The sequence below is a fragment of the Callospermophilus lateralis genome, chromosome 5 (assembly GCF_048772815.1).
Source record: "Callospermophilus lateralis isolate mCalLat2 chromosome 5, mCalLat2.hap1, whole genome shotgun sequence".
Classification (NCBI taxonomy): domain Eukaryota; kingdom Metazoa; phylum Chordata; class Mammalia; order Rodentia; family Sciuridae; genus Callospermophilus; species Callospermophilus lateralis.
The window spans coordinates 44,903,703-44,924,733 of NC_135309.1; the positions used below are offsets into that span (position 1 = coordinate 44,903,703).

A 21,031-nucleotide genomic window follows, 5' to 3' on the forward strand; every position below is an offset into this window, starting at 1 on the left:
ATTTGTTTATTTTTTTTCATTTGTTATACTTAGTTGGACATGACAGCAGAATGCATTTCAATTCATTATACACAAATGGAGCACAACATTTCAATTCTTTGGTTGTACATGATGTAGAGACACATAATATGTGCAATCATATGTGTACCTAGGGTAAAGATGTCCATCTCACTCCACCATCTTTCCTACCCCCATAATCCCTTCTTACCCTCCCCTTTGCTCAGTCCAATGTTCCTCCATTCTTCTCATGCCCCACCCCATCATAGATCTGCATCCACTAATCAGAGAAAACATTCAGTCTTTAGTTTTTTGGGATTGGCTTACTTCACTTAGCGTGATATTCTCCAATTCCATCCAGGTAAACTGCAAATGCCATGATTTTATTATCTTTTAATGTTGAATAATATTCTATTGTGTATATATGCCATATTTTCTTTATCCATTTATCTACTGAAGGGCATCTAGATTGGTTCCACAATTAATCTATTGTGAATTGTGCTGCTATAAACATTGATGTGGCTGTGTCCCTGTAGTATGCTGTTTTTATGTCCTTTGGGTATAAACTGAGGAGTGGGATAACAGGGTCAAATGGTGGTTCCATTCCCAGTTTTCCAAGGAATCTCCATTTTGCTTTCCATATTTATGGCACCGATTTATAGTGCCACCAGTAATATATGAGTGTGCCTTTTTTCCCACATCCTCGCCAACACTTAATTGTTGTTTATACTCTTAATAGCTGTCATTCTGACTGGAGTGAGATAAAATCTTAGAGTACTTTTGATTTTCATTTCTCTAACTACTAGAGATGTTGAACATTTTTTCATATATTTGTTGATTGATTATATATCATATTCTGAGAATTGTCTGTTCAGTTCCTTGGCCCATTTATTAATTGGATTATTTGGGGGTTTTTTGATGTTAAGATTTTTGAGTTCTTTATATATCCTAGAGATTAGTGTTCTATCTGATGTGTGTTGGGAAAAATTTGCTCCCATTCTGTAGGCTCTCTATTAAACTCACTGATTGTTTCTTTTGCTGAGAAGCAGCATTTTAGTTTGGATCCATCCCATTTATTGATTCTTGATTTTACTTCTTGCACTATAGGAGTCTTGTTAAAAAAGTCAGGGCCTAATTTGACATGACAAAGATTTGGGCCTACTTTTTCTTCTATTAGGCGCAGGGTCTCTGGTCTAATTCCTAGGTCCTTGATCCACTTTGAGTTGAGTTTTGTGCATGGTGAGATAGGGGTTTAACTTCATTTTGCTACATATGGATATCCAGTTTTCCCAGCACCATTTGTTGAATAGGCTATGTTTTCTCCAGTATATGTTTTTGTCACTTTTGTCTAATATGAGATAACTGTATTTATGTGGGTTCATCTCTGTGTCCTCTATTTTGTACCGTTGGTCTAGCAGCTTTTTCTATTTGTATGAGGAATATCATTAGGATTTTGATTGGAATTGCATCAAATCTGTATAGTACTTTTGGTAGTATGGTCATTTTGACAATATTAATTCTGACAATATTAATTCTACCTATCCAAGAATAAGGTAGATCTTTCCATCTTTTAAGGTCTTTAATTTCTTTCTTTAGCATTCTGTAGTTTTCACTGTAGAGGTTTTTCACCTCCTTCATTGATTCCCAAGTATTTAACTTTTTTGAGGCTATTGTAAATGGGGTAGTTTTCCTAGTTTCTTCTAGAGGATCTGTCACTGATGTAAAGAAATGTCGTTGATTTATGGGTGTTGATTTTATATCCTGCTACTTTGCTGAATTCATTTCTTAGTTCTAGAAATTTTCTGGTGGAGCTTTTTGGGTATTCTAGGTATAGAATCATATGGTCAGCAAATAGTGATAATTTAAGTTCTTCTTTTCCTATACATATCCCTTTAATTTCTTTCGTCTAATTACTCTGGCCAGAGTTTCAAGAACTATGTTGAATAGAAGTGGTGAAAGTGGGCATCCCTGTCTTGTTCCAGTTTTTAGAGGGAATGCCTTCAGTTTTTCTCCATTTAGAATAATGTTGGCCTGGGGCTTTACAATGTTGAGATATGTTCCTGTTATCCCTAGTTTTTCTAGTGTTTTGAACATAAAGCTGTGCTGTAATTTGTTGAATGCTTTTTCTGCATCTATTGAGATGATCATATGATTCTTATCTTTAAGTCTATTGATGTGATGAATTACATTTATTGATTTCCATATGTTGAACCAACCTTGCATCCCTGGGATGAATCCCACTTGATTGTGGAGCACGATCTCTTTGATATGTTTTTGTATTCTACTTGCCAGAATTTTATTGAGAATTTTTACATCTATGTTCATTAAAAATATTATTCTGAAGTTTTCTTTCTTTGATGTTTCTTTGTCTGACTTTGGAATCAGGATGATATTGGCCTCATAGAATGAGTTTGAAAGTGTTCCCTCTTTTTTTATTTCATGAAATAATTTGAGGAGTATTTGAAAGTCTAATAGAATTCAGCTGTGTATCCATCAGGTCTTGGGCTTTTCTTGGTTGATAGGCTTCTGATGGCGTCTTGTATTTCATTGCTTGAAATTGAACTGTTTAACTTGTGTATATCCTCCTGATTTAGTTTAGGCAAGTCATATGACTCTAGAAATTTGTTTTTTTTCTTTAATTTTTATTGTTGGATGTTCAAAACATTACATAGTTCTTAACATATCATATTTCACACTTTGATTCAAGTGGGTTATGAACTCCCATTTTTACCCCGTATACAGATTGCAGCATCACATCGGTTACACATCCACTGTTTTACATATTGCTATACTAGTGTCTGTTGTATTCTGCTGCCTTTCCTATCCTCTATTATCCCCCATCCCCTTCTCTCCCCTCCCATCTTCTCTCTCTACCCCATCTACTGTAATTCATTTCTCCCCCTTGTTTTTTTCCCCTTTCCCCTCACTTCCTCTTGTATGTAATTTTGTATAACCATGAGGGTCTCCTTCCATTTCCATGCAATTTCCCTTCTCTCTCCTTTTCCCTCCCACCTCTCATCCCTGTTTGATGTTAATCTTCTTCTCATGCTCTTTCTCCCAACTCTGTTCTTAGTTACTCTCCTTATATCAAAGAAAACATTTGGCATTTGTTTTTTAAGGATTGGCTAGCTTCATTTAGCATAATCTGCTCTAATGCCATCCATTTCCCTGCAAATTCTATGATTTTGTCATTTTTTAATGCAGAGTAATACTCCATTGTGTATAAATGCCACATTTTTTTTTTTATCCATTCGTCTATTGAAGGGCATGTAGGTTGGTTCCACAATCTTGCTATTGTGAATTGTGCTGCTATGAACATGGATGTAGCAGTGTCCCTGTAGCATGCTCTTTTTAGGTCTTTAGGGAATAGATCAAGAAGGGGAATAGCTGGGTCAAATGGTGGTTCCATTCCCAGCTTTCCAAGAAATCTCCATACTGCTTTACAAATTGGCTGTAGAAATTTGTTGATGCCTTTGATATTTTCTATTTTATTGGAGTACAAATTTTCAAAATAATTTCTAATTATCTTCAGTATTTTTGTAGTGTCCGTTGTGATATTTCCTTTTTCACCATGGATGTTAGTAAATTGAGTTTTATCTCTTCTTGTCTTCATTAGCATGGCTAAGCATTTATCAATTTTATTTATTTTTTCAAAGAACCAATTTTTGTTTTGTCAATTTTTTCAATTGTTTCTATTTCATTGATTTCAGCTCTCATTTTAATTATTTCCTGTCTTCTACTGCTTTTGGTTTTGATTTGTTCTTTTTTTTCTAGGACTTTGAGATGTAATGTTAGATCATTTATTTGTTGACTTTTTCTTTTTCTTCTCTTAAGAAATGAACTTTCTTCTTAGTACTGCCTTCATAGTGTCCCAGAGATTTTGGTATGTTGTATCAATGTTTTGATTTACCTCTAAGAATTTTTTTTAATCTCCTCTTTAATGTCTACTGCACCACATTGTTCTTTTAATAACATATTATTTAATCTCCAGGTGTTGGGGTAGCTTTTATTTTTTATTTATCTTTGATTTCTAATTTCATTTCATTATGATCTGATAGAATGCAGGGTATTATCTCTACTTTTTTGTATTTGCTAAGAGTTGCTTTGTGGCATAATATATGATCTCTTTTAGAGAAGGATCCATGTGCTGCTGAGAAGAGAGTGAATTCACTTGTTGATGGATGACCCACTCTTAGGTTTACATCAAAGGACTTAAAATCAGCATAATATAATGATGTAGCCATACCAGTGTTTATAGCAGCTCAATTCACAATAGGTAAGCTATGGAACCAACTTAGGTGCTTTTCAACAGATAAATGGTTAAAGAAAATTTGGTACATATACACATATTACTCATAAAGAAGAATGAAATTATGATGTTTGCCAGTAAATGGATGGAACTGGAAACTATCATGCTAAACCAATTCCAAAAAGCCAAAGGCCATATGTTTTCTCTCATATGTTAATGTTGTCTCACAATAGGTGGCGGGTGAGCGGTGAGAAAGGGAGGTTCTCTGGATTGGACAGGGAGAGTGGGGGTGGGAATGGGAAAGACAGTAAAATGAATTGAACATAACTTTCATATGTTCATATATGAATATATGACCAATGTAAATCCACATCATGTACAACCACAAAAATAGAAAGTTATACTCCATGCATGTATGATATGTCAAAATACATTTTACTTTCATGTAGAACTAAAAAGAACAAATAAAGAATTTTTAAAAAGTGAGTGAAGGAAATATAGGAAGAGGCAATTCATGGTAAGGAGAAATTCACATGGCTAAACAGTCTAGGAAGTGCTCAGCTTCACTAATGATTGGAGAAATGTAAATCAAAGTGACTGCACATTTCTCAAACTGGCAGACAATAGAAAGCAGAATAATATCCAGTGCTGGCATCATGTGGCAAACTGCAGACCAAAGGGAGTGTAACCAGGGCAGGCCTTCTGGGCAGCAGTGTGTTCGGTGAAGTTAAACATGGATGTTCCTTCCTGAATCTGGAGTATCTTAATGAGATTGTAAGAGGGTACAGGGATGCCTTTGCAGCCTCATTTGTGGTAATAAGAAGTTAGAAGCAATGTAGGGACAAGAAGAAGTTAGAAGCAATGTATGCTATCCCTGTGGGAAGGAATAAGTTGAAGACTGTGCAGAGGATGAAAGACTAGATGATAGACAGAAGAAATGAACCAGTTTTACCCACAGCAACATGGAGACAACAGGGAAAAAAGCACTGAATGACAGAGAATAAGAAAGACCATCTTTTTATGCCAGAATTCCCTTGTATGTAATTTACAAACACACAAATACCCAATCAACAGTTATTTTTCTGTAACCTGCATTAAAATATAAACTTCAAGAGGGCAGAGATGATGGGTTTTTAATGATCTTGAGGTATTCCCAGTCTCTAGAATTTGAGAGTACTGTAGAGGCAAAGGATATGTTCCTTAAATGAATGATACATACATATCAACATTCTTAAATATATAAATACATTGCAATGGAAGACTCTTTTAGTATGAGAGAATGGGAATGGAGAGAAATTATGAAGGGAAACAAAAATATGGTGGTAATATTCCATCAAATGATTCACAGTAATAATTCAAATTTTGCACCTGGGATAGGAGGAACTCTAGGCAGAACATTCCAAAACACATATTATTCTTAGGTGCTGGAATTAGTGCTCACTTCTTTGTCCCCTCTGATTTTTTATATTTTCTAAAAATTCTAGAATGAGTAGTATTTTATTTTTATTATCTCCAAATCCAACACTTGAAAATTCCTTCCTCAGGCTGGGGCTATAGCTCAGTGGTAGAGTGCTTGCCTAGCACATGTGAGACACTGGGTTCAATTCTCAGCACCACATATAAATAAATAAAACAAAGGTCCATCAACAACTAAAAAAATATTTAGAAAAAAAGAAAATGCCTTCCTCATACTTGAAAGGAGCAATGCCCTCAATACAAAGTTTCCTTCCATTGCTTCTGTCCCCTACCTTTCCACCTTGTATCCACCCTGCCTCCTTTCCCCAGCACCCCCACCTTGTATGGAGTTGTAGTATAGCATCTTTGGCTGTGCTTGTGTCTCTGTCAATAAGTAGTACTAACAGCCTTACCCTTTTCCTTCAGACTGACCTCCTAGTGTAGGACTGACTTTGGTTTTCCAGAATAACTGATTTATGACCTTTTCTCTTGCTTTCCTTTGAAGATTTGCCTCGTTTCCTGGTCTTAGCCTTTAGCCTTCTCTAATTCGTGTGAACCTGGTACTTCTCTCAGTGTATGGCTCAATAGTGTCCCCTATTCCAAGGCCTATCATTCCTAGAAATTCAGAAGGTGATCTTATTTGATAATGGGGTAGTTACAGGTGTAATTAGTTATGATGGAGTCCTACTAGAGTAGGGTGGCCCCTTAGTCCAAAATGACTGCCACCCTTATGAGACGAGACATAGAAATATCCAGGGAAACCACCACATGATGACAGAGGCACAGACCGGAGGGATGTGTTGACGAGATAATATTAGTGGCAACTGCCAGAAACTAGGAAGAGGAAAGGAAGGTTTCTCCCTGAGAACCTTTGGAGACAGCATGGCCCTGCTAACGTCTCGCCTTAAATACTGTAATACAATAAAGTTCTGTTGTGTTACATCACCAAGTTTTTAATAGTTTGTCATGGTAGCACTAGAAAACCAATACACCCACCCTGACTGAACTGGGTGTCCACCAAGGAGGATTTTGGGTGCTCAGAAAGCCTTGCCCGTACTCTGTCTCCTTTTAGTCTGTCACAACAGCAAAAACCTCAAGGGGAAAGGAGGAAGGAGAAAAGGTCTACTCCATGCTTATATTTATGCTAAAATGAGCTTCAGTTTATCACAAATTAGAGATATGACTCAACAATTTCCCTCACTTGAATGAAAAATTAAATTGGGACAAAGATGTCTTCAGAGTCTGGAACATGCAGTGCAAAGATTAAAAATCAGTGGGATCCTTTCCATACTGGGGTTATCACTTTTGATTCCACCTTCCAATATCTCTGTGCTGCCAATGCTTTGAAGTGAATAATTTGGCCAAGTCTGGAAGTCAACATCTTCTTCCTTCAAAGGTTAGGGTGGCAGATTGGGATCTACCTTACTCTCTTGCCCTCTTCCTACTCCACTGGGCTTCTGACTTAGAGGAGAAGTTAAAGACCTGGTCTATTCTGTTTCCTTTTCCTGTGCTTCTCCACTGCCTGGTGCACCCCTGTGAAGCCCCAAGAGATCCCAGAGATGGAAGAAGCAGGGCCTTGGGAAGTTCATAACAAGAAAGCTGTCCAGGAGGCAGTCACATCCTCTGACTGTGCTGTGGCTCCATCTGTGATGATTCACCCACTGGTTAACATATGCTAGTCCTTCTGGACCCTCATGCCATTCACCCTCTTTCAGGGATGATCTCATCTTTCTCAGCAATCTTTAACTTCTTCCTTTTTTTTTCCTCTCCAATCCATTTTCTATAGTAGACAGATTTGGATCTTTCAAAATGTAGATGTGAGTCACTCTTTCACCTGCTGAAAGCTTCCAATGGCTCTCCAGATTCAACTTACAATGAAGTCCAGCTTTTTACATGGTTACTAAAGGTAAAGCCCTGTCTGAGGTCCTGGTCAGCATCCCTATCACCTGTTTCTTCTTCCTTTGACTCCCTGCAATGGATCCATACCATGATACTTGCAATTTTCTGAATGAGCCTCCTTTTCCCTCTCAGCAGTGTGTTATTTCATGTAACTTTCCTATGCCCAGAACCCTCTTTTCCATTCCTTGATGTGTGCTTTGCTCTTTTATGCCCTTGGGTTTCAGTAAAACATTGCCTTCTCTGAAAATCTTCAAATATGTGCATGTACACACACACACACACACACACACACACACACATCTGCCTCACTGACTCAACTCTCTGAAAACTGTAGTTTATAATTTGTAATGCTGTGTTTATCTTTGTGGTTGTATGAAGAATGTCTGTCTCCTCCATTAGACAATGAGCTCCTTGAGGGTGGGAACTTTACCTTCATTATTTATTTGAGCACCTAACCCAGAGGCTTGCTTAGGCTAGAGGCTTGATAAGAATCTGTCATGGCTGGGCATGATAGCACTTGCCTGTAATCCCAGTGGCTTGGGAGGCTGAGGCAGGAAGATTGTAAGTTCAAAGCCAGTCTCTGCAACTTAGCAAGGCCCTAAGCAACTTAGTGAGACCCTATCTTTAAATAAAAAATAAATTGTTTGATGGTTGAGCACCCTGGGTTCAATACTGGGTACCAAAAAAAAAAAATAAGAATTTACGGCATGAGCGTTTGGATTTCAGACAGCTCTATAACTAGGGTTCATCTGGTTCTGATACTCTGTGAGTTCATAGACTCTGTCCCTCTCCCAACATCCTGACATGTATCTCCCCATTTAATCTGAGTGTGAATTTATTGCTAATTAAAACACATGCCTCCATGCCAATGACATGTGCAGCATACTTGATTAATGCTACCCCCCATGATTAATTTATATAGCATTGTGACTTTTCTCTTTCAGAGAAAAAATTCTTGTGTTTTCTTTTGATTTAATTTGTGCTACTACTTATTGGCTAATTTTCTTGAAGAACCATCTCCATTTTTCTCTGTATCTCTGATAATTCAGACTGATAGCTTCACTTGTGTAGGAAATTATTTTTCCCCTTTTTTTAGTGTGTGGTGATGAATCTTTTCCACAGATATTTTTCAAAAAATAATCTCTGTCTGCATTTGGCAGGAGCTCTGCCTGCCCATTTCCTCCCCCTCTCTTTTGCTTTTCTATCTTTCCAGCCCACATCACTTCTTTTCACAGTAATATTTGAGCAGCACTCTTAGTTTATTTGGTTTTAGTGGTCTGCATTTTTCCAATTGGAGAACATTTCCTTGGCCTATTTTTAACCACAGAGCTCACACGTACAACCTAGATCTTTTCTTTTTCTGCAAAGCTCTGCTGAGGGGATAGGCAGCTTAGCCAAAATCAGAAAGACCCTATGAATAGAGGAGGTGCTGAAATGTAAGCTGTATTAATGATAAAAAGAAAGTTGTGGTGCTGACAATTCAGTGGGAAAGGAATTGCCACTGAGCTCTCTAGTGAAAAAATAATAATGCTTATTATGTGTCTAGTTCTCTGCACAGATATATTCTTGATCTCATTTAATCCTTACCAACATACTGAGCAGTTATTATTAATAAGTTTACCAACTTACTTATTTACTGAGAACCACATTTGTGCCAGCACTTTCTTGAAGTTAAGTGGGATGAAGTACAAAAAGTTTTTAGTAAATCATGGTGTCACCGAGATGAGCAGATTAGGGTAAGAGAAAATGTTTGGGTGGGGGAAGAAGCAATCCATTTTGAACAAGTTACGATTGAAGTATCTAGTCCTTCCCTCCCATCCTCCATTTTTCAAATACGACAATTAACTTCAAGTAGATGCCCAAAATTACATGACTTGTAGGAGATGAAACCCAGGTCTGACTGGCTCCAGGGCCAAGCTTTTTGCTCTCCACTCTTCTGTGTCCAGGAAATGAAGCATGACTACACTGTGTGCTCACTGGAGCCTGACTCTACCTATGTTTTGGTTTAATAGCTTCCTTTATCTCACCTGAATACCTCTCACCCAATTTTCACTGTCTCCCTGTATTTCAGAGGCTGATCCTCTTGGCAGAAACCTAGAAGAGCATTCTAATTTTAGGCATTATTTGTGATCTCAAAAAACTGTCATTAAAGGACACATTAATTAGCTAATTTTCCTGTGATGACTCATTAATGAATGCTCTATCAAAAGTGCTCCTCCAGACACTTAGGCAATGAAATAGAAAGACAAAGCTACCTTGGGCAGAGTCACCTTTGTCCCTTTTCCTGAAATAAGCCAGTCTTCTCAAGTACAGGGCCCTGTGACCACAGCTCCAGGTAGACCAACAATAGAGCACACCTCATTGAGTGTGCTTAGTGAGGGCCAGCCCCTTCCACTCATCACCTGACTTCTGTGGTCATTCTCTCCTCTGCTCATTGTGCATCATTAGATGTTCAAGCACAGGCCTAGAATGGCCTAGTCAGATCTCTTAGTGTATCAGCGATGATACATAAGTGAGTGCTTTGAGGGCTTTTCTGCCAGATTCTCTTATACACACATATACCACACACCTGCACCTTCACAGCTTGAAAAATATTTCCCCAGTGGGAAAAGGAAATGATTTTTAAATCATTTCCTGCATGCTAAGCAGGCATTTGTTTATACTACCAGCCAAGCTTTCAAACTTCAAGGCAATATATTTTCCTAGGGTGTTAGTCTATAAAATTTAAAAATCCTGGAAGTATTCGAAGCATATGAGAAACTAGTACAAACACTGGAGGGCGGGGCAAAAGACTTACTCAATCTTTGGGACTGCTTCCAGCTTAGGCTGAGCCTTCACTCAGCTTTTTGTCTTCCTGGCTCCAGATGGCCAGAGTTCAAGTGTACTCTGAGCTCTCAGCACCACAATTCAAAGTCACTCCTCTTTCTCTCCAGCTCTTCCCTTTTCTGTCTTGATAAGTTTGCAAGCAGATTACAAACTGTCATCTCAACATCTTTACCTTCCACAATGGGATCTCACTAAAATCATAGCAGGTGGCAAATTGGCCTGATTTATCATTATTTGCATTTTTAATTTGTGGTATTTCAGGCCTGGAGGGTTTTTTATGGGTCTTAAAATGACAGCACAACATCAATACATAATTCATTATCTATTTTTCATAATATCCGTGGTTAACTATCCATTGATAAACACAAAGGTCATTAACACTTAAGAAGAATGAGTCACAATATTAGCTTTCTTGATTCCTACTCTTCCTCTCTGAGGTCTGTCAAAATAAACTGCTGTGACTGAAGCACAAGTCTCCGTGCTGCTCTTGTGTCAACAGGAAGACCCTTCTCAGCAGCAGCTTTTCTAGCCTTCAGAATGGACAAACGTTAAATAACTGAGCTGCACTGTTTGTTGGGCTTCCACAGTTCTCTGACTTGGGGACAGTAGATGCTTTCAAATTGAAGCAAAATTGTAAGGGAGCAAGAGGGACCCCTCCATCCCATCCTGCTTTCTTTCCTAAGCCCTGCAGTATTCCCTTATCGCCCTTTTTTTCCTCATCCCCTGCCCTGCCCCAAGGGCACTGCTGCCACCTACTCTAAATTGGAAGAAATACTGACTTCTAGTCATTTTGAAACATCATTTCCACAGATAAGCAAAACATATAGACAAATCGCCTAGGAATGCATCTAGGAAGATATCAACAAAACAAAGGGGTACCCTGAGCAATTCTATAAGAGAAGGATTAGCAAAGAAAACCAAGCAGACTAATTCAGGAAAGATACAGAGGCCTCTATATTCTTGGTGGCAGGAGTTACAACCCAACCGAGATAGACAAATTCTTTATTTTTTCTTGCTAATCCAGATGCTTCTACACAGAGAAAGCCCATTCCACCAGCACCCTGAATAGTCCAGATCACATCAATCTTCCCTTTCTCTGGCTCCTACTGCATAGTAAACCAATCAATCAAAGTGTCAGTTTTGGGCAGTGCTCTCAAACCCTATTTTAGGTAAGACAAAGAAGACACGCTCTGCTGTCCATATACCATACAATGCAACATATGATTAGTCTTCAGTCATTAAATGTGAAGGTTTTATCCCTGGCTACCAGGTGTAGTCTTCTTTAGAACTTTCCCATTTCACCATGTTCATCAAATACTACTATGAAATCCATAAATGTATTAAGTTTGAGCCATAGATAAAAGTAATCATTTGCTTCTACAGTTGGAATGATTATTCTTTTAGGATATGTTTCATTCCTTTCATCAAGTATTTCTGGAAGGCTTACTAATTTACTGGGTATATTTAAGGCACTGGGAGACCCCATCGACCAGTTGAATTTTAATATCTTTCTAGACCCAAGAATATAAGAGAGACATATGCAATCCTTGAACAACTACACAATTTCCCCACCAAAAAATAATGGTTTGCTAGTAGGCATCTGATTCTAGCCACAATTTACTGGAGACCTTGACATTGGCTTCACTTGTTGTGAATGAGTAGACTCTATTCTGATAGTAAATTAAAATGACTCCCCAAATTCAAGCTTATCTTGGATCATATCTCCTAGTCAGGACATGTCACTCCAGAGTGAGCATTTTAGAAGATGTGGAGGATGACGTGTGACATATTTCCAATGAAACCCTGATAGTATTTTACATAATTGATGACACTGGATCATCTCCATAACATGTGATAACAAGCAGCCACATGTAGTCCCTAGAAAGCAGAACAGACTCATCAAGAGTGCAATTTAGAACACATTCACTGGCTCTTTATTCTTTCATTACAGTTTGACTTCTTTCCTGCTAAACTGCTCTCTGAGAAGATTTATAATGTCAGGAATGAACATACAAGGATAGTTGAATAAGTAATAAAGTTATAAAGGAACAGCTATGTTAATTTATAATGCACCATTTGTCGACAATCTGAAAGACATTATTTCAAACAAAGGTAACTAGGGGGATGTTAACAGCCAGCAAATGTATTTATGCTAGCTCTTATTCTGAGTAAATGACTGCATTGTAGAAAGGATTTGCCATCATGTTAGTAGTGTTCTTAATTGTCCACAATTTCCATAATTTACTTTTTAAATCAAAATATCTTAGAAAATGATTTCAACAAACTTCCAGTTTTAGATATTATGTACACTAAAATATGCCAGACTTTGGGTTTTAGTAAATGAAACAAATGGCTCAGATGTGTTTCCAAATGTTAGTCTAGCATGGTTTTATTTAGGCTGGCACGCTCCCAGATGTGAGATAAGTAGAGAATTGTGCAATTATCCAGATAATCTGATCTAAAGCACATTTTTTGCTTGTTTTTTTTTCCTTCTTGGCCAGAAATATCTGAAGTAATTGGCTTAGCTGTTCCTTTTATACAGCCTGTTCATGATTGGTCTGAAGGCTGGGGAATAAGAAAAGTTCCAGTAGCCCTGCTTGGGACATCCTTGCCCTGGGTATGAGAAAAGAGACAATAGCTATATTTCTTTGGGGCTTCTTTGGATAATCTCGGCATCAATAGCCACCATGTTTTCTAGATGAGGCCATGAAAAATGTTAGGGAATTAGATGAAATAAAATGGGCTTAATTATAGGGTGCTTTATCTATTCACAATCTGTGGTGCCATGCTACCTCCTCTTGGCCTAGTTTATCTATCCCTAGCTGGTGGGACAAGCCTTTTCTTTCTGAGAGGCTTCCATGGCTTTATGTATGCATACTTGAATTGCTACTCTCTTTAGTCTTAGTGCCCCACCCAGTCCCAGTCCAAATCCTCCATTTCATCTTAGGTTAATAAATTTCCAAAACTCTAGTTTTCACTACTTAGTACCTGAATCATCAACTTTTAGTGGCTTTCCATTTCCTCCTACAGAATAACATTCAGAGTGCTCAGCCTGACATGCAGAGCCCTCTGAGATCTGCCCCCACTTCATCTCTTCAGCATTCCTCTTGGGTGCCCCAGCAGGAAGTTGGTATTTTAGGCACATGGAGTTCCTCATCCATCTTCTCCCTGCTCTGGGCTTTGTTGGGCCTCATCTTCACTTGCCATCCAAATGCCTCCAGATACTTTCTTTCCCCCTGGATCCACCTCCTACTGCTCAGTAAGACCTGATCTCATTCCATCCTTTGAGACCTCCATGAATAACATGGCCCAGGAGAGCCTTCCTTGCTAAGAAATGGTACACATCCTTGGCCACCTAATTGTTTTCTATGTAGGTATAGCTCTTGCATTGCATCTCTTTTGGATAATGAAATTCTTACTTGCAAATGACATCTTTTCTCAGCTTGATGGCCAGCCCCCTATGTGATGTCTTTTTGTGTGTTCCATAGCCAAAAGGGGAAATAACGAGCCCAACTGTAGTTACTACTCTTCCAGCCACACCTGGAGTGAGGAATCTCTTCATCATTTAGATAAAGGCCAGTAAAATTTTGAGAAGCTCAATATATGAACAAGGCCTCTGGCACAGGTTTGCTGGAGTGACTGAATCAGCTCTGGATACCTAGACTAGAACAATGGTTTCATTATTTATTAACTGTGTGCTTTCTGTCTACTTCTGTGCTCTCATACAAAACGGGGATAGTAGTAGTACCCGCAGCATATGGGTTATTGTTAACCAAGATCAATAAGTAAGGCAGTTAGTGCATGGCATATAGTAAATGCCCACTAAGTGTTTATTCCTTTTATTAAACATCATGTCAAAAGAATTTCTTACATTATGTCCTAGTCTTCTCTTTCAGGGGAGTGTCAGTTGACAGTAAAAGCACAGGACCACTCTTAAATAATGGACTTTGGAAATGGGTATCCATCCTTTGGCCTGGTAGGTAAGGTGCTCTCAGGGTGGCTGAATTGTAGGGCTTTGCCCTAGACCCATTTACTGGAATGACAAGCAACTGTACAATTATATTTGCTTTTTCATGTGATGCCATCTCAGCCCATTGACAAGAAAATAGCAATAGCTGGTGAGGTTTAAGAAAGGTGATCCTGAGTCTTTTAACACTGGGCTGAGACTGAACCTAAGATTAGCACAGTCCAGCATGGGATAGAGATGTGAATGAGACAAATCAAAACCATGCAGATGAAACAACCATGAAGTCAAAGCCCAGACCAGGAAATAACCTTGGTATCCTAGACATTCCTGAGTGACCATGGATAGGGCTGAGGTGTCTGCCCCAGCACCACAAATTCCTTGTCTTTTACCATATTGATTTGTGCAAAGTCACCTTTTAGTTACATTTATGTCTTTTTTTTTTTTTTTTTTAATATTCCACCTAGTGGGCTGCTTTTACCTCAGGTCTACATCTGACCCAGGTGAGATGTGTAACCCTTCCCCTCTGTGAGCCCGAATGACAAAAGCCTGAGGTTTTCACCCTTTCTCAGACCAGAAGACAACCCATTTTGCCATTGGGCACACATAGAAGAGCCCACTGGGCCATCTGCCCTCAGGATGGTGAGTGGGAGAATTACCTTGAATTCAGTCTCAATGTTGGCTAGTCTGGCTAATTCGTTGCTTAGCTCCAATGCGGTGAGGACAGGGTCTTCGCTAGACAGAGACAAATAGGCGGCGCTTGCCAGTCCTTTGTAGGCATTCATGCGGGAGCGCGAGTGGCTGAAGGAGTCTTTCCGCTGCTTCTCGGTGCACTCGGTGCACTTGCAGAAGTAGTCATGGGGCCGCTCGATGCGGGCGCCCTTGAGCAGCAGGATGTGCACGATTTCGTACTCCTGGCAGTGGGCCGCCAGGATGATGGGCGTGATGTCGTGAGAGAAGCGCGTGCCATCCTCATCATAGGCATAGAAGTCGTCGTCCCGCAGCTCCTGCTCCAGCGGGCTAAGTGTCAGGCGCTGGCCCTGTGCGAAGGCCGGGTGGTTGAGAATGGCCTCCACAATGCGCACGTAGCCCTTGCTGATGGCCAGCAGCAACGCGTCCCCCACCCGCGCCAAGTTCTCTTTCTTGAGCAGCAACTCCGTGACCTCCAGGTGCTCGTTGCCCACGGCCAGCTGCAGCGCATTTTGTCCCATGTAGTCCACGCAGTTGAAATTGAGGGTCTTGGACTCCTCCAGCATTTTCCTGACCACCGGGATGTTGCCATACTCGGCTGAGTCTAGGAAGCGCTCTTCCTCAGGCGTCAGGCTAGTGCCCTTCTCATTGAACATGTAGGCGGGACCCCGGATAGCCTGCCGGCGGCCTTTCTCCCTCAAGGTCGTGTGCCGGCGCTGCATGTTTTTGAAGGTGCTGCTCCCCAACCTGTGGGACAATGAGGCAAAGAAGTTCAGTTACATTCCCAGAGGCCTGCAGATCCCCAGAGGCAGAACAAACAAAAATTGTTGAGATAAAAAAATATCATGATTGGAACGTTATTGCAAATTATGAAATCTAATTAGAAATCATTGTCTCAAACACCCAGATCAAGACAGATAGTTTCCTGAACTATTTTTTCAAATGGAGAATCTTCAGTTATCCAGCTGTTCTACCCTTGGATGGAGGAGTCCGGCAGAGCTGTATGTGGGTTGAGGTGGAATGTGATGGGAGATATGGGAGGGAGGGTGTGGAGAGGGTGAGGGGTAGGGGTGTGGCAAAGGCCTGTTTCATCCATTTGTGTAGTCAAGCAAGTCACTTGGCTCCTCTGTACTTTTGTTTTCTTATGCACAACATAGAAAACTTTGTGCACCACAGGGTCCATGGGGGTATTAAATGAAGTAACTTGAATGGAGAAAGTAGGCAGTATTACTTTTATTCTGTCCCTTTGCATCTACCCCAGTTCTCCAAGGGCTGTGCCCACCACAGTTACTGCCACCTCTACCTCAGATGACTTGCCCCAGTACATTCTCATACTGCAAGTATGGTCACATAGACCTGTTTCTATATTTCTCCATGAAAATTAAGCACCTAAGAGAAAAAATGTGACAGGGAGCAGGACTAGAGTCATTGCCACTTGCTGATGGCTGCAATCAGCCCTCCTGAAGGAGTTCAGTTGTAGCTTCTTAAGACTGAACCTGGAGTTTTATGTGGGGTAGGGGGAATAGGTCAACTTACATGCTGGGTTCACTTCTAACTATTCTTTCTCACTGTGGTGTAATATAGAGGTTAACATTAATACCATTAATCATAGCAGTTAATATTTATTAAGTACCTATTATGTGGCAGGTGCTATACTAACATATTTAGGTTCTAACTTCACATATATTAATGTATTAATTCTTGTATGAAACCTATGAGGAAGGCACCATTCTTATCCTCATCTTTATCTCAGATAAAGATGCTGAGTGAAGCTAGGCTCAAAGACAGTATTTGAAGTCAGAAGGTTTAAAGTAGGAATTCCGGCTCTGCCATTTGCCAGTCTGTGACTTTAAACAAGTTACCTAAGAAATTAATAAGGTTTAAAATGGCAAATGAGAGAAACTAACAGCTATCATGTAATTTGAGCTCAAGTCAGTATGTTCCATTTCCAGCTAGCCTTGAGTACCCAGAAGAAGGCTGGGCCACATGATCCCTCAGCTTCCATTGACTTAGACATCTTAAACTTTTCTGATTCTCCAGTTGACACTTCCTGAATTTTCAATTCTCTTTCTCCACTCTACTTCTATGGACACTATTCAAATAATATTAGAATGACATCCATTTTAACAAGACATATCTATTCTAAAGATAAGTACTTAGGAATTTGTTTCTAAATTATTTTTCATGATCCAAGAAAATTATCTTCTTGTTATCAGTTATGTCTTCATGCATAAAGAATACTTAGTATTTCACTTAAGCCATTTTTAACATTTTTTTAGTTGTAGATGGACACAATATCTTTATTTCATTTATTTATTTTTATTGATGCTGAGGATTGAACCCAGCGCCTCACATATGCTAGGTAAGCACTGTACCACTGAGCCACAAACCCAGCCTATCAAGCCATTTTTAAAAGTAATCACAGAGCAAGACTTTTAAATTAAACCTAGGGTTTTGAGGTTTTAAAAAACTATTAATTAATCTTACGAATTTTTGAATTTTGGACTCCATGTAGTTTACTTCTCATTTTACCTTTTGACCTGTGCCAGCCTGATTTTTGGTATAAACCAAAGATTGGAAGCCAGAGCTTAGAACTCTAATTCTGCCTATAGCAGAGTCCAAGGGAAAAAGCTGCTAAACTATGTGGTAGAGCAAATTCTTTATCTGTAAAAAAATAAAAGGAATAATTATGGGCAATTCCCTCTCAAGGCAACTGTCTATGATACTTCCTAACAGAGAATACCTCCCTTTTGAGAAGAGAATCTGAACTGCTATTCACATTGCTAAAGTACACTTTGCAAAAGATTGTGGGAGAAACGATGGTCAGTGTTCAAGTTCACAAGCTCCTTCTGAGCCCATTTCTTTCAACAATGCTATTATTCCAGGAAGAGAATATACTTGTTCATGCCAAAGGCAGACCCTACACTGGGAATCCTACAGAAATATTTACATGAGAGAGGGATTCACAAATAGGATGCAGATATTTATTGTTATATGTTTTTCAGAAGGAGAGGCGTAGCTGAGTTGAAAGCTAAGAAGTCCCCTTATTTGTTTCTCCAAAGACCTTTTCCAGAGGATGTAATAAGTTCAGTTTCCAGGCCTGTCATCAGAGCACACATACACCGGTGGAAGTTAAGTCAACACAAGACCAATAATCTTCCTCATGGAATTAACCTATCTTGTGATAGGTTTCTGCCTCTCTCAGAATCATATCTCTGGACTTAGCTGTCACAACTCAACCCAGGAAAAAACAGTTTCCACTCAAAAGCATGTGAGCTGTGTGTCAGATATGAAACATCAGCTGTCCTTGAAGAATCTGGCACCATAGCTTGATTCCATGTCACTTTTCCATTAGAGTTCTGTCCAGGAGGGAGAATAGTTCAGACTATAAGGTCAGAGGTACCCAACTATTACACAGCAAGAAGCATTGGGGAGATAAATTTAAAGGGAATATAATAACTACTGAACCAAATCAGCAGAAAATCATTTCAGAAGTACCCAATCTAAATTCAGAGTTCACATGAACATCATAGATGCTGAAGCCTTCAAACTTAAAGGATGCTCAAATATAATTTTTTATTCCCCTCATCAATGAAACAATAAAAAGCAAGGTGGTAGCTTTCTCATTTTTAGGTGAAGAAACTGAGATAGGTGAAGTGAAAATAATAAATCTTGGGGCAAATAATTTGTGCAGAAGGGTAGGACATCACATAAATCTTGCTGTTTCTATAATAATTATAAAAAGTGTGCATGAGTGGCTGGTATTTCTCAGAACTTAAAATGTCTTCACCAGTTGTCATGCATTTTTCTGAATGACCTTGAGAGCAGACACCCAGATGTAGCAAGAAATAAACAAGCCTCTCTTTCACAGCCGTTAAAACCTCAGCTTCAAGATACATTTGGACGCCCCCAAAATGGTCAGTTATGCTCCCTTTCTAAAAGAATTTGTCATTAAAAAATGAAACCTTATCCATTTTTCAAGTCACTTATTCATATGCACATGCAATGAGATGTGCTACCCAATGAGATTGCTTCCAAATTGAGGGGTTTCACCATAGACCCTGGAGCCATGTCTCAGTCATGATTCAGATTGATGGAGGCCTTTTAACCTTATTGTGGGCTTCTTGGTAATTCTGACTCCCTCTTAGAAGCACCTCTCTAATATCTGTCTAATGATGCCTTTTAAACATTGGACACTTATAAATACATTTAGCTACCATGTCTTTGCCATTTTATCTTAAAATTATAAATATTCATGATTTACCTATATGTATCCCATGGGTTGGAAAGAAACCATGAGAAAGATGATGTGTTGTAAAGATAGTTATTTGGCCCACAGAGCCGGTGGTCAGAATCCCACTCATGAATCCAACGTGTTCCCTTGCTGGACTTTGATGATCCTATCCCCATTTTAGGGCCAAAAATGAAGAAAAATGATTCTTCCTAAAATGCAATTGATGTTTGCCCATACTTTGATATTTTTCTTAAAAATGAACTTTGAATGCAAATATTTCTATATTTGAATATATTATTGAGATAATGAATGATCAAACTCATCAAACACCTCAATTAAGATACTGTTTTTCTTTTTCTAAAAATGCATACATTGACATTTTATGTCATTGAGAAGAAGGGTTCCAGTGGAAACAAAACCATATTTGAGAGGAGAACTGATTATTAAACTCTCTCTTACTCCCTCTGTTGCTATTTTTATCAAGCTTTGCTTACAGATGCATCAGCCAGTCTAAAGGAAGCCAGATGTGAGTAATCTGTGGAAAGTATGAATCTTGCACCTTAACTCCATGCAAATGAACATGACCATAAAGCCTTTAGAGACAGGTATGGTTGTGGTTAATTATTTATTAAGAAAAGAACTCTTAAAATGTCTTTTAGTGATATTTTTTTATTAAAATGCCATAAGCATCAAAAGTCTCTGTGAAAATTATTCAAGCCTGAAATCAATTCAGTCTATGACATTCCCCAACTGAATATAGAATCAAACAATATCCAGGAGTCAGATCGGTTACCAAGGAAAACCCAGCTTTGGCCTACATACCTTCTGAGTTTTAGTGAAAGTGATAAAATAGTAAAGTGATCTGCAGTCTTTTCCTAAACCTCAGTTCACTCACCATTATAAAGGGAGTAATAAAATTCATCTCTCATGTTTCTTAGGACCACATTAAAGATTAAATAGTGCATGCCAAATGCCCTGAGCATTATAAAGCTTTATACAAATATTCATGACAATAATGATAAAAATCTTGCATATTGATACACTTAAGTGCCAATATACTTAAGTACAAAATTATTTAAATTGATTCAGATTTTACCCTTCACTGATATACTCAGCTTCACTACATTTTAAAATGACTATGTAACAGTGATAGTTAAAATATATTATACATTTATCATGTGCCAGACACTATAAGTGATTTATATGAATTATTGTTTTAAATAAATTATCATATGATAAGCTTAGCTATTTTATTAAATGACTACTCAATCATAATGATTAACATTTATTACACATTAACTACGTGCCAACCTTCATGCTGAGTACTTTACATGCATTATCATTTTAAGTTCTCACAAACTACTTCATTATTTAGGTACTATTTTCATTCTGTTTTAACAGATGATGAAATGAGGTAAGATAGATTAACCATATTTCTCAGATGATAGAACTTGTTAGTGGTGCACCTACAGTCTAGTCTGTCTGATTTCAAAGTCTATGCTGGTGTGCCATTGCCATCCATCTTCCTCCTGCATTTCATTAAGTTTCTTTTGTCCACAAAATTTTCCATTAGAGTAAAGGATCCTTGAGGGCAAGGTGATTGCTTGTTTGTGTGGCATATGCACCTGGTGCCCAGTAGACCTGATATTTGGCACATGGTGCATGGTCAGATAATTTAATGAATTCTTAAATACTTGATCTGGGCTGGCCTTTCAAG

General features: G+C 38.8%; 1 protein-coding gene across 1 annotated transcript in view; it reads right to left on the bottom strand.

The window, feature by feature from the left end:
• The window catches only part of Trpc7 (transient receptor potential cation channel subfamily C member 7), a 181,654-nt gene that overhangs the window by 119,693 nt on the left and 40,930 nt on the right, over positions 1-21,031 (bottom strand). The window contains exon 2 of the mRNA XM_076857627.1: positions 15,050-15,827. Coding sequence (XP_076713742.1) covers positions 15,050-15,827 — 778 coding nt within the window. The remainder of the gene's footprint in view (positions 1-15,049; positions 15,828-21,031) is intronic.